The sequence below is a fragment of the Macrobrachium rosenbergii genome, chromosome 10, assembly GCF_040412425.1.
Source record: "Macrobrachium rosenbergii isolate ZJJX-2024 chromosome 10, ASM4041242v1, whole genome shotgun sequence".
Lineage (NCBI taxonomy): Eukaryota > Metazoa > Arthropoda > Malacostraca > Decapoda > Palaemonidae > Macrobrachium > Macrobrachium rosenbergii.
In genome coordinates this window covers 70,222,207-70,238,298 of record NC_089750.1, presented here as the reverse complement: position 1 = coordinate 70,238,298, position 16,092 = coordinate 70,222,207, and the positions used below count along the sequence as shown (strand labels likewise).

The following is a 16,092-nucleotide window of genomic DNA, read 5'->3' as shown; positions in this document are numbered from 1 at the left end:
AAATCCTTTATTAATCCGAATCCTTGAATGTTATTTCGAGAAATTTCTTTAACGTGTTTAGTTTATTTAATTCCTATTTTTGTTGTCTGTTTCGTCATGTTTTCTACACACTAATTTGGTCACAACTGACTGTCTACCAAAATAAGGACGTAGGCAACCCAAAAAGGTCCACATAGTGTTACGTAAATTATTCAAAGAAAATATTGAAAAAAAAAATTGTTTGTTGCTTTTGTGATTCATTTACATTCGAGAACCAACCTCTAATAATTATTCCCTTGCTTGTTAATTTGTTATATTATTTGGGTGCCGTCTTGATTTCTAAGCAAATACGTGTCTTGAAGTATAATGAATGTGGTGCTGAGGAAATCCTTTCAACATCTTTACTGCCATTATTGTTATGCTGACTGGATGAATACATGAAATTGCAGATTAATCGTGAGTAATGTACATTCGTATCAGTGCCAAAGGGGCCTATGAAGAGAAAGAGGGGAAATAATCGTATACACAAAGATAACATCACGTGGCATGTCATTGTTGTTTATGATATATTGGAAACAATTGAACTGAATGCCAGATCTGTTTGCGATAAAGAATTTATGTTTGCCACTACAATAAAAAGGAAACACAAATTATGTTGTTGCTAACATGGATAACGTGATGATGAGGGAGATTTTATCATCACTGCGAATATTATTGGTTGGCTCCTGTTTCTTCCTGAATTGCGGATTCTGTTGCCATTGTAGTTCTAAAATACAATACGTGTGTTTTAATTCTTATGGGTGAACAATCGCTAACAGAAAGGGGTTCCTAAAGGTCATTCCCTTTCTACTCTAAAACATTTTTTTATATAGATATTTTTTAAACCGCACAAGAATTATGCCCACTTACATACGAAAACTGTAAAATGAACATAAACATAAATACAAAAAAGAATCAACAAGTCCATTCCACTCGTAAATGAGGAATGAACTCCCTTCAGCCTCTTCTAGTAACAATTTATTCGTGGAACAAATAGAGTGAATTCTGTCTCGACTGTCAGTGGAGTGGATGTGGTCGTCTTCTACAGAAGAGATAAGATAGAACTGAAGTTTCCTTATGGGTGGAACACGAGAGAACTGACAGGTTTAATAGGAGAAATTTGGTTTAACGTCGCTTGTATGGGGTTAAAGCAAAGTCATACGCGTAAAAGATTTATGAATGTGAATGGCAACTGAATATACTTTATTAATAAACATTTTGGCATATGTAAATAAAGAGTACTAATGGCACAATTACCTGTATATAAATAAAATGAAATAGTAAGCATCATGAATGTGGTGACGCCAAAAAAATGTATTATGGGAAACAGGTGACTCTTAACAACAGACATACTCACTCACACATACACACGTTTGTGTGCGTGTGTGTATGCATATCTACTCGAATAGTATAGTCAACATCGAATCATTTCCCTTCCCAGAAGTTGGCTGAAGAGATAAAACCAACACGGCAATCACCTAACTGCCTTGTGAATAAACTCCCTGTGCAGAAACTTCCTCAGTTGACCAGCATCATGTGCACCCAAAGAATTCCCACCAGAGGACTGTTAAGGCCCCCTTGCACATTATGTACCCTGAATAAAGAAAGTGAAGAGAGAGAGAAAAATTAATAGCAACACGTAAGTAAAACAAGACAGAAAAGAAAGGGACCAGTGACACATAAACTGAAGAATAATCAGCGTCCCCTTCCCCAAAGAAAAAAAAAAAACTACCAATTATTTTTTTTTTTTTACTCTTAAATCAGCTTTAGTCGTTTACTGCTTTTGTTCTCTCACATCATCACAGAGCAAGGAAAATCATGATATGCAATAAATTTATAGAAAACGAGAACAATGAGAAAGGTGTGGATGCTAATCGCATGTACGTTTGTCTGCGTGTGTTCACAAAAAGTTAATTCCAAAGACTACCAAGAAAAATTCATAGAAATATACATATAGGTAAAGGAGTGATAGAGTTATGAATAAATTCGTGTGAAAGATAAGAAAAATATGAATGACAAAATATGATATTACACACACATATATATATATATATATATATATATATATATATATATATATATATATATATATATATATATATATATATATATATATATATATATATATATATATATATATATATATATATATATATATATATATATATATATCAATGCATAAACAATGACTTATCCGGAGGATTAGGAAAGATCACGATAAAAGCTCATAAAACACAAGGTTTTATTAAAGTTCAGGAATTCTTCTGAAACAGAAAATTATCGCGACCGCCTTCCCAAGCGGTATCTGAAGGAACAGGAATCAGAGGCACAAACAAAAAAGAAGAGGGTGGCTAGGTCAGCGGGCGTGGCATGCAAGGTCAATCGCGAAGAGGCTGGTATAAATGGGCCATTCCCTTGCCCACAGAACACTCGCAAACGATTGGCATCACCGGCATGTTCAAGAAGGTGTGTAGAGGGACTTATAGTCTTGGAGAGTTGAAAAGACTCGAGTTGTGGGCATCAGCCATTATAGTGACTGATGCGTGACTGAACCACTTATAGTTTTACACTGAGTTTCTTGAGATATTAAAGTAAAATGAGATAATCAGTAAATGTATTGCAGTGAAATGTGATACCCAGTAAATGTATTGCAACACTGCAAAATCTCAAATGAAAACGGGGCTACTTTAAAGACATTCATTTATAAATAATTATCATGAATTTTTGTGGTGTTTTAAGACAAAACCGAGACTTATTTTCTTTACTGTCACTTTCCAGGTAACTCTGTTGTGTTTGGCAGCTCTGACTGTGGCCAGGCCAGATAAGCCAGCACCTTCTTCTGGGTATGGGTACTCTGCCCCTACACAGCCCCCTCCTCCCCCAGTCTACAGTCCCCCTCAACCAACTTATTCCGCCCCTCAACCATCCTATTCAGCCCCTGCTCCATCCTACGAGCAACCTGAGGTAAGGATTGTTTACTTTCATTTATTATATGTATGTGTATGTGTGTGTGTGTTGTGTGAGCTCATAATCATGATTAAAAATTAATAATTTTGCCTACACCTGGATATTAATGTCCCATTACATTTTTGTCTTCCAACACAAAAAATGTTTATGTGAATTTTGTTTACAGAAAGGAATGCCTTTTGACTTCGAGTATGCCGTGACCGACCAGTACAAGGGCCTCGACTTCGCCCACGACTCACAGTCCGACGGAAATGTTGTCAAGGGCGAGTACCACGTCCTCCTCCCCGACGGTCGCACTCAGTTCGTCTCTTACACCGCCGACAACGACAACGGATACCAGGCTGAGGTCACTTACGAGGGAGAAGCCCAGTACCCACAGCCCCAGCCTTACACTCCAGCACCTGCCTACTCAGCCCCTGCACCTGCTTATTCAGCCCCTGCCCCAGCCCCTCAACCTTCCTACTCAGCCCCTGCCCCAGCCCCTCAACCTTCCTACTCAGCCCCAGCCCCTACCTACGGTCCTCCCAGAAATTAAGAAGCTGGCGGCAAGTGGCAACATCTATAAAGATTATAATTTATGTGAACAAGAAAATAAACAAGCTATAGAGTACCCGGATCTATCATTACAAATCCTTTATTAATCAGAATCCTTGAATGCTATTCCGAGCAATATCCGTTCAGTTTATTTAATTCCTATTTTTGCTGCCTGTTTCGTCACGTTTTCTACTAATTTGGTCACAACTGACTGTCCACTAAAAAACAGATGTAGACAACCCAAAAAGGTCCACATAGTTTTACGTAAATTATTCAAATAAATTATTTTTTAAAATGTTTATTGTTTTCTGATTCATTTACATTCGAGAATCAACCTCTGATTATTATTCCCTCGATTGTTAAACTGTTATATTATTTGGGTGCCATCTTGATTTCTAAGTAAATACGTGTCTTGAAATACAATGAGTATGGTGCAGGAGGAATCCTTTCAACTTTTTTTCTGTCATTATTGTTATGCTGACTGGATGAATACATGAAACTGCAGATTGATCGTGAGTAATGTACATTCGTATCAGTGCCAAAGGGACCTATGAAGAGAAAGAGGGGAAATAATCGTATACACAAAGATAACATCACGTAGCATGTGATTGTTGTTCGTGATATATTGGAAACAATTGAACTGAATGCCAGATCTGTTTGTGATAAAGAATTTATATTTGTCACTACAGTAAAAAGGAAACACAAATTATGTTGTCGCTAACATGGATAACGTGATGATGAGGAAGATTTTATCATCACCTCAAATATTATTAGTTGGCTCCTTTTTGTTCCTGAATTGCGGATTCTGTTGCCATTGTAGTTCTAAAATACAATACGTGTGTTTAATTCATTCTTATGGATGAACAATTGCTTACAAAAATGGGTTCCTAAATGTCATTCCCCTTCTACTCTAAAACATGATATATGTGTATATATATTTTTTTCAACCGCACAGGGCAAAGAATTATGCTAAATTACATGCGGAAACTGTAAAATAAACATAAATACAATAAAAGAATCAACAAGTCCATTCCACTCGTAAATGAGGAATGAACTCCCTTCAGCCTCTTCTAGTAACAATTTATTCGTGGTACAACTAGAGTGAAACCTATGTCTCGACTGTCAGTGGAGTGGATGTGGTCGTCTTCAACAGAAGAGATAAGATCAAACTTGAGTTTCCTTATAGGTAGAACACGAGAGAACTGACAGGTTCTGTTACAGAGGAGAAATAACATTAATGTCTCTTGAAAAGGGGAAATATGAAGCAGCTGAGAGGTACAGTTCCAGAATATGAGAAATAAGAAAAAACTGGGAAGTTATGCTGCTATGAAGAAATTATATCAACGTCTTTTTAAAAGATTAAATAATAGAGAATTGAGAGGAGCTGTTCAAATGAAAAAAAAAATTAGAGAAAATTAACATTCTTTAAGAGGAGAAATAAACGAAATTTGAGGTTTTTTTAAATGGAGAAATAAAACAAAATGGAGAAGAAAAAATAAGAAGTGTTGTTCAAGAAAAGAAATAAGAGAAATTTCTCTTATTTCCTAATTGTTTAATAAGAGAAATCTAGTTTAACGTCGCTTGTATGGGGTTAAAGCAAAGTCATACGCGTAAAAGATTTATGAATGTGAATGGCAACTGAATATACTTTATTAATAAACATTTTGGCATTTGTAAATAAAGAGTACTGATGGCGCAATTATATAAATAAAATGAAATGGTAAGAATCATGAATATGGCGACGCCAAAAAATCTAATATGGGAAAGAGGTGACTCTTAACAATAGACGTACTCACTAATATATACAAACGTGTGTGTGTGTGTGTATATATATATATATATATATATATATATATATATATATATATATATATATATATATATATATATATATATATATATATATATATATATATTTCCTTCCCAGAAGTTGGCTGAAGAGATAAAAACAACACGGCAATCACCTAACTGCCTCGTGATAAACTCCTGTGCAGAAACTTCCTCAGTTGACCAGCATCATGTGCACCCAAAGAATTCTCACCAGAGGACTGTTAAGGCCCCCTTGCACATTATGTACCCTGAACAAAGAAAATGAAGAGAGAGAGAAAAATTAATAGCAACACGTAAGTAAAACCAGACAGAAAAGAAAGGGACCATTGACACATAAACTGAAGAATAACAAGTGTCTCATCCCCAACCCTTCACCCCAAAGAAAAACTACCAATTATGATGTCCTCTTTTTTTTTTTTTTTTTTTTGCTCGTAAATCAGCTTTAGTCGTTTACCCATCTTTCAGATCATCGCATAGGAGGAAAAATCACTGAGTAATTAATTCACAAAGATGAGAGCAAGGAGAAAGATGTGGATGTTGATCGCACGTGCTTTTGTCTGCGCGTATTCACAAAATGTTAGTTCCAAAGACTGCCAAGAAAAATTCACAGATGATATGCATATAAGTAAATGAGTTATTGAGTTATGAATAGACTCGTGATGAAAAATAGGAATGCATATATATATATATATATATATATATATATATATATATATATATATATATATATATGTATGTATACATACGCGTGTCAGTTACACACACAAACATAGTTATATATATATAAATATATATATATATATATATATATATATATATATATATATATATATATATATATATATATATATAATACATTGCATAAACAATGACTTATCCTTAAGATTATGAAAGATCATGCCAAAGACTGCCAAGAAAAATTCATAGGTGATGCACATTTAAGAAAAAAAGTTCTGGAGTTATGAATAAATTCGTGATGAAAGATAAGAATACAAATATAAAATATATAATTATATACGAGTATATACATATACATATACATATATACATTATATATATATATTATATATATATATATATATATATATATATATATATATATATATATATATATATATATATATATATTTATATATACATCCCTGGTAAAACTAAGGTATGCTTAATATACATTATATATATATATATATATATATATATATATATATATATATATATATATATATATATATATATATATATATATATATATATATTATATATATATATATATATATATATATATATATATATATATATTCATAATATACTGTATAAACAGTGGCTTATCAGGAAGATTATGAAAGGCCAAAACAAATGCTCATAAAACAGAACTTTTTTGAAGTTCCTCAGTTTTCTTGAAACACACAACTATGAGGACCGCATTCCCAAGCAAAGGAACAAGAATCAAAGACACAACAAAAAATAAGAAGAAGAAGTAGGCTAGGTCAGCGGGCGTGGCATGCAAGGTCAACCGAAGAGAGGCTGGTATAAATGGGGCATTCCCTTGCCCACAGAACATTCGCAGACGATTCGCATCACCAACATGTTCAAGAAGGTGTGTAGAGGGACTCAGTCCTGGAGAGTTGAAAAGATTCCAGTTGTGGGCATCAGCCATTGTAGTGACTGATGCTTGAGTCAAGCACTTACAGTTTTACACTTAGTTTCTTTAGATATTAAAGTAAAATGAGATACCCAGTAAATGTATTGCAGTGAAATGAGATACCCAGTAAATGTATTGCACCCGTGCAAAATCTCAAATGAAAACGGGGACTATTTTAAAGACATTCATTTATAAATAATTATCATGAATTTTTGTGGTGTTTTAAGACAAAACCGAGACTTATTTTCTTTACTGTCACTTTCCAGGTAACTCTGTTGTGCTTGGCAGCTCTGGCTGTGGCCAGGCCAGATAAGCCAGCTCCTCCTTCTTCTGGGTATGGGTACTCTGCCCCTACACAGCCCCCTCCTCCCCCAGTCTACACTCCCCCTCAACCAACTTATTCCGCCCCTCAACCATCCTATTCAGCCCCTGCTCCATCCTACGACCAACCTGAGGTAAGGATTGTTTAATTTCATTTATTATATGTAAGTGTGTGTGTTTATGTGTGTGTGTATGTGTGTGTGAGCTCATAATCATGTATTAAAAATGAATAATTTTGCCCACACCTGGATATTAATGTCCCATTACATTCTTGTCTTCCAACACACAAAATGTTTATGTGAATTTTGTTTACAGGAAGGAATGCCTTTTGACTTCGAGTATGCCGTGACCGACCAGTACAAGGGCCTCGACTTCGCCCACGACTCACAGTCCGACGGAAATGTTGTCAAGGGCGAGTACCACGTCCTCCTCCCCGACGGTCGCACTCAGATCGTCTCTTACACCGCCGACAACGACAACGGATACCAGGCTGAGGTCACCTACGAGGGCGAAGCCCAGTACCCACAGCCCCAGCCTTACACTCCAGCACCTGCTTACTCAGCCCCAGCACCTGCTTATTCAGCCCCTGCCCCAGCCCCTCAACCTTCCTACTCAGCCCCTGCCCCAGCCCCTCGACCTTCCTACTCAGCTCCTGCCCCAGCCCCTCGACCTTCCTACTCAGCCCCAGCCCCTACCTACGGTCCTCCCAGAAATTAAGAAGCTGGCGGCAAGTGTCAACATCTATAAAGATTATAATTTATGTGAACAAGAAAATATACACGCTATACAGTACCCGGATTTATCATTACAAATCCTTTATTAATCAGAATCCTTGAATGCTATTCCGAGCAATATCTGTTCAGTTTATTTAATTCCTATGTTTGCTGCCTGTTTCGCCAAGTTTTCTACTAATTTGGTCACAACTGAATGTCTCTAAAAAACAGATGTAGACAACCCAAAAAGGTCCACAGAGTTTCACGTAAATTATTCAAATAAATTATTTTTTAAAACGTTTATTGTTTTCTGATTCATTTACATTCGAGAATCAACCTCTGATTATTATTACCTTGATTGTTAAACTGTTATATTATTTGGGTGCCATCTTGATTTCTAAGTAAATACGTGTCTTTAAATACAATCAGTGTAGTGCACGGGAAATCCTTTCAACATGTTTACTGTCATTATTGTTATGCTGACTGGATGAATACATGAAATTGCAGATTAATCGTGAGTAATGTACTTGAAATTGATGAATCAGTATTGCCAAAGGAACCTATGAAGAGAAAGAGGGAAATAATCGTATACACAAAGATAACATCATTAAGCATGTGATTGTTGTTCGTGATATTTAGAGGAAACAATTGAACTTCCAATCTGTTTATGATAAAGAATTTATATTTGTCACTGACAGTAAAAAAGGAAACACAAATTATATTGTGGGTAACATGGATTAACGTGTTTGATGAGGAAGATTTTATCATCACCTCAAATATTATTAGTTGGTATGTGACTGTTTTGTTCCTGAATTGTCAGATTCTGTTGCCATTGTACTTTTTCTAAAATACAAAACGTGTGTTTAATTCATTCTTATGGATGAATTAATTTATTACAAAAATGGGTTCCTAAATGTCATTCCCCTTCTAGGGATAAAACATGATGATTTTATATAAATGCGAATATTATGGTAGGCTCATTTGGTTTTTTCAATAAAATTATATTTAAAGACTTTTTCTTTTTTTCTGTCAACCTCACAATTCAAAATTATGAGGCAATTAGAGAGCTGCAATTTAAATGTTGGTCAAACATAATCATACATACTAAAAAGAATCAACAAGTCCATTCCATTTAAGGTTAAATGAGGAATGAACTCTGGTAACCTTCAGTCTCTTCTAGTAACAATTTATTCGTGGAACAACTAGAGTGAAACCCGAAAGATGTCTCGACTGTCAGTGGAGTGGATTTGGTCGTCGATTTTCAACAGAAGAGATAAGATTTTTAACTTGTTTGTTCTTGAGTTTCTACTTTAGTTTTGAACACATGAGAGAACTTATGGAAGAGGATTCTACCAAAAGAGGAGAATTAACAATTAATGTCCATTTTAAAATGGGAAATCTTTTTCATTTTTGAGAGGTACAGTTCCAGAATATGAGAAATACCTACAAAAATTGAAAAAATGCATAAATGAAGAAATTATAACAAGTCATTTTAAAAAAGATTAAATAAAAGAGAAATTGAGAGGAGCAGTTCCAAATGAAAAAAAATAGTTCTGTTACGGGGAGAAATGAAATTACCGTCTCTTTAAAAGGAGAAATAACAGAAAATTGAGAGGATCTCTTTTTAAATAAGAGAAATAAAACAAAATGGAGAACTGGAACAGAAGACCAGTTCCTGTAAGGAAATAAGAAAAAATCAGAAGTGTTGTTCTAGAAAAGAAATAAGAGAAATTTAAATATTTTTTAATGTGAAATTGGTTTAACATCGCTGGTGTGGGGCTGAATAAAAGTCATAAATGAAACAGATTCATGAATGCGAGTGGTAACTGAATAAATTCATAAAAACTTTGGCATATAAAAGTAAAGAGCACTGATGGGATAATTATATATAAATAATGAAACAGTAAGGATCATACATTTGGTGACGCCAAAGAATATCGTATAGGAATAATATATTTATATAGAATCAGACATTTACTAATTTAACAAATGTGTATATATATATATATATATATATATATATATATATATATATATATATATATATATATATATATAAACATATTTATGTATGTATATTGGCTGAAGAGATATAAACAACACGGCAGTCACATAACTACCTATAAATAAAACATCTATATGCAGAAACTTCCTCAACTGACCAGCATCATATTATACAAAGAATTCTCACCAGAGGACTGTTAAGGCCCTTACATTAGGTAACCATAATTAAAGAAAATAGTGTACTCAGAGAGAAAAATTTTAGCAACACAGAAGTTAAAACCAGAGAGATAAAAGAAACAGACCAATCACACATAAACTGAAGAATCAACTCCCTCATGCAGAAATTTCAAAAAAAAATGACCAGCATCATGCATGTACAGACACAGAGAATTTTCACCGGAAGACTTTTAAGACCCCTTGTAAATCACCTTAAGGAAAGTCGTTTACCCATCTTTCAGATCATCACATAGAGAAGGAAAATCACTGAGTAATTAAGAGACAGAAGATTAAAAGCAAGGAGAAAGAAGATGAAAAGAGGGGAACAGTAACATATGAACTGATATTAACAAAATGTTAGTCCCCAAAAATACTACCAATTATGCACAGATTTTTTTAATACAGAAAGTAAACAGACAAAAATTATAGCAACAGTTAGGTAAAACCTAACAGAAAAGAGAGGGAACAGTAACATAAACTGAAGAATAACAAGCGTCCCCCCCACCCAAAAAAAAATAAAATATAAAAAAATTATGCCCTCTTTTTTTTTTTTCTCTCTCTCTCTTAAATCAGCTTTAGTCGTTTACTCTTCTTTCAGATCATCACAGAGGAAAGAAAAATCACGGCGCAATAAATTCATAGAAAATGAGAACAATGAGAAAGTAGTGGATGTCAATCGCATGTACGTTTCTCTGCGTGTATTCACATGAGGTTAATTCCAAAGACTGCCAAGAAAAATTCATAGATGATACATATACAAGCAAAGGAGTTATGGAGTTATGAATAAATTCGTGATGAAAAATAAGAATACAAATATAAAATATATAATATATATATATATATATATATATATATATATATATATATATATATATATATATATATATATATATATATATATATATATAAAATACACAAACAAACACACACACACACACATATACACATATATATATATATATATATATATATATATATATATATATATATATATATATATATATATATATATATATATATATATATATATATATAAAAATATATAAACATAATACATTGCATAAACAATGACTTAACCGGAAGATTATGAAAGATCATGACAAATGCTTATAAAACACAAAGATTTTTTGGAGTTCCCAGTTCTTTTGAAACAAGCAATTATCAGGACCGCATTCCCAAGCAAAGGAACAGGAATCGAAGGCACAACAAAAAAATAATAAGAAGAAGACTAGGTCAAAGGGCGTGGCATCCAAGGTCAACCGAGGAAAGGCTGGTATAAATGGGGCATTCCCTTGCCCACAGAACATTCGCAAACGATTGGCATCACCGACATGTTCAAGAAGGTGTGTAGTGGGACTTATAGTCTTGGAGAATTCAAAAGATTCGAGTTGTGGGCATCAGCCATTGTAGTGACTGATGCTTGACTGAAGCACTTACAGTTTTACACTTAGTTTCTTGAGATATTAAAATAACATGAGATACCCAGTGCAGTGAAATGAGATACCCAGTAAATGTATTGCACCAGCGCAAAATCTCAAATGAAACCGGGGATATATTGAAGACATTTATTTGGAAATAATTATACTTAATTTTTGCCCATTTAAAAAATCGTGAGTTATTTTCCTTATTATCGCTTTCCAGGTAACTCTGTTGTGCTTGGCAGCTTTAGCTGTGGCTAGGCCAGATAAGCCAGCTCCTCCTTCTTCTGGGTATGGGTACTCTGCCCCTACACAGCCCCCTCCTCCCCCAGTCTACAGTCCCCTCAACCAACTTATTCTGCCCCTCAACCATCCTATTCAGCCCCTGCTCCATCCTACGAGCAACCTGAGGTAAGGGTTGTTTGCTTTTATTTATTATATATATATATATATATATATATATATATATTATATATGTGTGTGTGTGTGTGTGTGTGTGTGTGTGTGTGTGTGTGTGTGTTTTGCGAGCTCATAATCGTGTATTAAAAATGAATAATTTGCCCACTTCTGGATATTAATGTCCCATTACATTCTTGTCTTCCAACACAAAAAATGTTTATGTAAATTCTGTTTACAGGAAGGAATGCCTTTTGACTTCGAGTTCGCCGTGACCGACCAGTACAAGGGCCTCGACTTCGCCCACGACTCACAGTCCGACGGAAATGTTGTCAAGGGCGAGTACCACGTCCTCCTCCCCGACGGTCGCACTCAGATCGTCTCTTACAACGCTGACAGCGACAACGGATACCAGGCTGAGGTCACCTACGAGGGCGAAGCCCAGTACCCAGAGCCCCAACCTTACACTCCAGCACCTGCTTATTCAGCCCCTGCCCCAGCCCCAGCCCCTCAACCTTCCTACTCAGCCCCAGCCCCTACCTATGAGCAGCCGGATTCTCTCTACGGTTCTCCCAGAAATTAAGAAGCTGGCGGCAAGTGTCAACATTCATAAAGATTATAATTTATATGTGAGCAAGAAAATATACAAGCTATAGAGTGCCCGGATTTATCATTACAAGTCCTTTATCAACCTGAATCCTTGAATACTATTCTGAGCAATTTCTTTAACGTGTTTAGTTTGTCTGATTCCTATTTTTGCTGTCTGTTTCATAAAGCTTTCTATTCACTAATTTGGTCATAACTGACTGTCTACTAAAAAACAGATGTAGGCGACCCAAAAAGGTCCACATAGTGTTACGTAAATTATTCAAAGAAAATATTTTTTAAAATGTTTGTTCTTTTGTGATTCATTTACATTCGAGAACCAACCTCTAATAATTATTCCCTTGCTTGTTAAGCTGTTATATTATTTGGGTGCCGTCTTGATTTCCAAGTAAATACGTGTCTTGAAATGTGATGAATGTGGTACAGAGGAAATCCTTTCAACATCTCTACTGTCATTATTGTTATGCTGACTGGATGAATACAAGAAACTGTAGATTAATGGTGAGTAATGTACATTCGCATCAGTGCCAGAGGCCTATGAAGAGAAAAAGGGGAAATAATCGTATACAGAAAGATTAGCGTCGTATGTGATTGTTGTTCGTGATATATTTTTGTGTAAATGTAGTATATATATATATATATATATATATATATATATATATATATATATATATATATATATTATATACAGAAATATATATATATATGTATGTATGTATAAAACAGGTCCAACGTTACATGACTTTATCTTTCGCAAATGTTTATGAAGTCGCCTGTTTATATTCAAATTCTTGGCACCTGTTATCAATTATTCAACTTATTAATGAAAATTGCATTATTGACATTCGTGATGAAATTAAAATATATTTCCATTAAATTTTCTCTCAGAAAAAGAAAAACTAGAAAACGAATCACTATATAAGCACACACACACACAGACACGTGAAAAGAAGTTGAGTGATTGAGGCATACCGTGTCGACCTCCCGGGAACTTTCACAAGACTGACTCCAGCGTCCCCAGAAATCCCCGGGCCTTGCTTACGGAGCCTCATCTTCTAGAAAAGCTTTATTTATTTATACATACAATTATACATAATTATACATACATATAGTTAGAAAAAGAGATGAAGAATTATTCCAAATCATTGCCATCTGCTGGAAGTCCCTGACATTCCGGGAATCCCAACAATTCCCGAAGACTGGAGCAGCTCAGTGGAGATGAAAATGTCTCTGGAATCCAGATGCGTCACGTGTCCGATTACAAAACTTGGGATAAAAAAAGACACAGTTCATCCGTAATGGAGCGGACTCTCCTTCTTTGTGAAGACAGATGATCAATTTCAGAAATGAGGACACAATGTCAACGAGGAAGACATTCAACGCAGACGTAGGAGACACGACAAGGATACCGAGAGCTCATGACCTCTGGGCCTAAAAAGTCTGTACCACATATGCGAAATTGCCATTGGAACTTACGCACGAGGAACACCTTCAGACTGGGGATGCAGAAATAAAACCGAATCATTTCAGGGCCCATAAAATTCATTTTGATGCTTTGGCGAAACCTCAGGGGTGTGATCAATGGCGTGGCATGAGAAAAAAAAAATGCTGGTGTGTGTCGAAAAAAAAAAATAAATCCCGTATATATATATATATATATATATAATATATATATATATGTGTGTGTATACATATATATATTATATATATAATATATATATATTTTCCCATTTGAAAGGTGAAAATTAAAAAGTAACAATGTGTATCATGAACACTTCTTTGGGGTATAATTACACCAAAGTACCCTCAAGAAACTGTACATGATACGCGAAAGTTCTTGGTACCTGGTCTGGAACACCATTTGTCAGCACTGGCGTGTGAATATTATAAATATATATCATATATATATATATATAAATAATATATATAAATAATATTGGAGACAAAGTGTGTATATATATATATAGGACTCAAATATAATCATATATAACATATATATAAATGTTGTATGTAATATATATATCATGTGATAAATATATATATATATATATTATATATATTATAATTACACACATCTGTATATATATATATATATATATATATATATATAAATATTTTCATATAAATAAAGATCTCAATTTAGCATCTTGCCAACAAAGCATCACTGAAATGGGGTTTAGTTTTACCTAATAATTCTTCGCTCTGTTAGTAGCCAGTAACGGAATAATTTTTTGTAAAACAGATGATTCTTATGCAGAGTCCCGAAACCATATTTCGCCTGACTGTGGAAACAAAGTGCTAAACCCCACACTACAAGTGGGAAAATTTGTTGGCACTGCACTTACGGGATAGGCCACGCCAGAGGTTGCCACTGAGGGTGAAATCGGTATCACAGCTTCCCATCGAGGTCTTGGCAAGAGGAGACTTCCCGCTCGAAACGTCTGCGTTGCCAAAAAAAAAAATTGATGAACTGTGCCTGATTTATATTTGTCCCTATAGTAAAATAAACATAAATACGGATAACATGATGAAGATTTTATTAATTACTTTTTTGTTCCATTCTGTTGCCATTGCATTTCTAAAATTAAATGTGTGATGGATGAACTGCTAACCAGGGTTCTAAATGTCATTCCCTTTCTACTCTAAAACATTTTTTATATATATATATTTTTTAAAGCACAAGGCAAAGAATTATGCTCGTGGAACATAAATACAAAAAGGTAACAAATCCATTCCATTCTTAAATGGGGAATGAACTTTGACTATTATACTAACAGTGAACAAATAGAGTGAAGTCTGTCTCGACTGTCAGTGGAGTGAATGTGGGCTTCTACAGAAGAGATAAGATAGAACTGTAGTTTCCTTATGGGTGGAACACGAGAAAACTGAGAGGTTCTGTTACAGAGAAGAAATAACATTAATGTCTCTTGAAAAGGAAAATATTAAGCAGCTGAGAGGTAGAGTTCCAGAATAAGAGAAATAAGAGAAAATTGAGAAGTTATGCTGCTATGGAGAAATTATATTAACGTCTTTTTAAAATGACAAATAATAGAAAATTGAGAGGATCTGTTCAAATGAAGAAATGGGAGAAAATTAACTTTCTTTAAGAGGAGAAATAAATGAAAATTGAGGTTTTTTAAATGGAGAAATAAAACAAAACGGAGACCGGGAACAGACCTGTTCCTGTAAGGAAATCAAAAAAATAAGAAGTGTTGTTCAAGAAAAGAAATAAGAGAAATTTCTCTTATTTCCTTATTGTTTAATAAGAGAAATTTGGTTTAATGTCGCTGGTATGTGGTTGAAGCAAAGTCATACGCGAAAAGGATTTACGAATGTGAATGGCAACTGAATATACTGTACTAATAAACATTTTGGGTTACGTAAATAAAGAGTAGTAATGGCGCAATTATATAAATAATGAATTGGT

General features: G+C 34.4%; 2 protein-coding genes across 4 annotated transcripts; both read left to right on the top strand.

The window, feature by feature from the left end:
• Positions 1-2,458: 2,458 nt before the first annotated feature.
• LOC136842832 (cuticle protein 7-like) lies at positions 2,459-8,291 on the top strand. 3 transcript variants are annotated; one of them, XM_067110703.1, is made up of 3 exons: positions 2,459-2,484; positions 2,797-2,982; positions 7,628-8,291. In XM_067110703.1, exons 1-3 carry the CDS (start codon positions 2,473-2,475, stop codon positions 8,027-8,029), a joined length of 600 nt encoding a protein of 199 aa, XP_066966804.1. In that variant the 5' UTR covers positions 2,459-2,472; the 3' UTR covers positions 8,030-8,291. The 3 variants fall into 3 exon arrangements, with proteins under 3 accessions (XP_066966804.1, XP_066966805.1, XP_066966806.1); XM_067110704.1 differs by lacking the exon at positions 7,628-8,291 and adding an exon at positions 3,152-3,818; XM_067110705.1 differs by lacking the exons at positions 2,459-2,484; positions 2,797-2,982 and adding an exon at positions 7,242-7,446 and having other exon boundaries at positions 7,628-8,285.
• Positions 8,292-11,513: 3,222 nt separating this feature from the next.
• Positions 11,514-12,719, top strand: LOC136842844 (cuticle protein 19-like). Its single transcript, XM_067110717.1, has 3 exons — positions 11,514-11,588; positions 11,887-12,074; positions 12,301-12,719. Exon 3 carries the CDS (start codon positions 12,307-12,309, stop codon positions 12,640-12,642), a length of 336 nt encoding a protein of 111 aa, XP_066966818.1. The 5' UTR covers positions 11,514-11,588; positions 11,887-12,074; positions 12,301-12,306; the 3' UTR covers positions 12,643-12,719.
• Positions 12,720-16,092: the final 3,373 nt, after the last annotated feature.

Excerpts from the sequence above, each read along its gene's own strand:
- LOC136842832 (XM_067110703.1), top strand. Across the intron at positions 2,983-7,627 it reads CATCCTACGAGCAACCTGAG|GAAGGAATGCCTTTTGACTT; the intron begins GTAAGGATTGTT and ends TTTTGTTTACAG.
- LOC136842844 (XM_067110717.1), top strand. The coding sequence starts at position 12,307 with ATGCCTTTTGACTTCGAGTTCGCCGTGACCGACCAGTACAAGGGCCTC.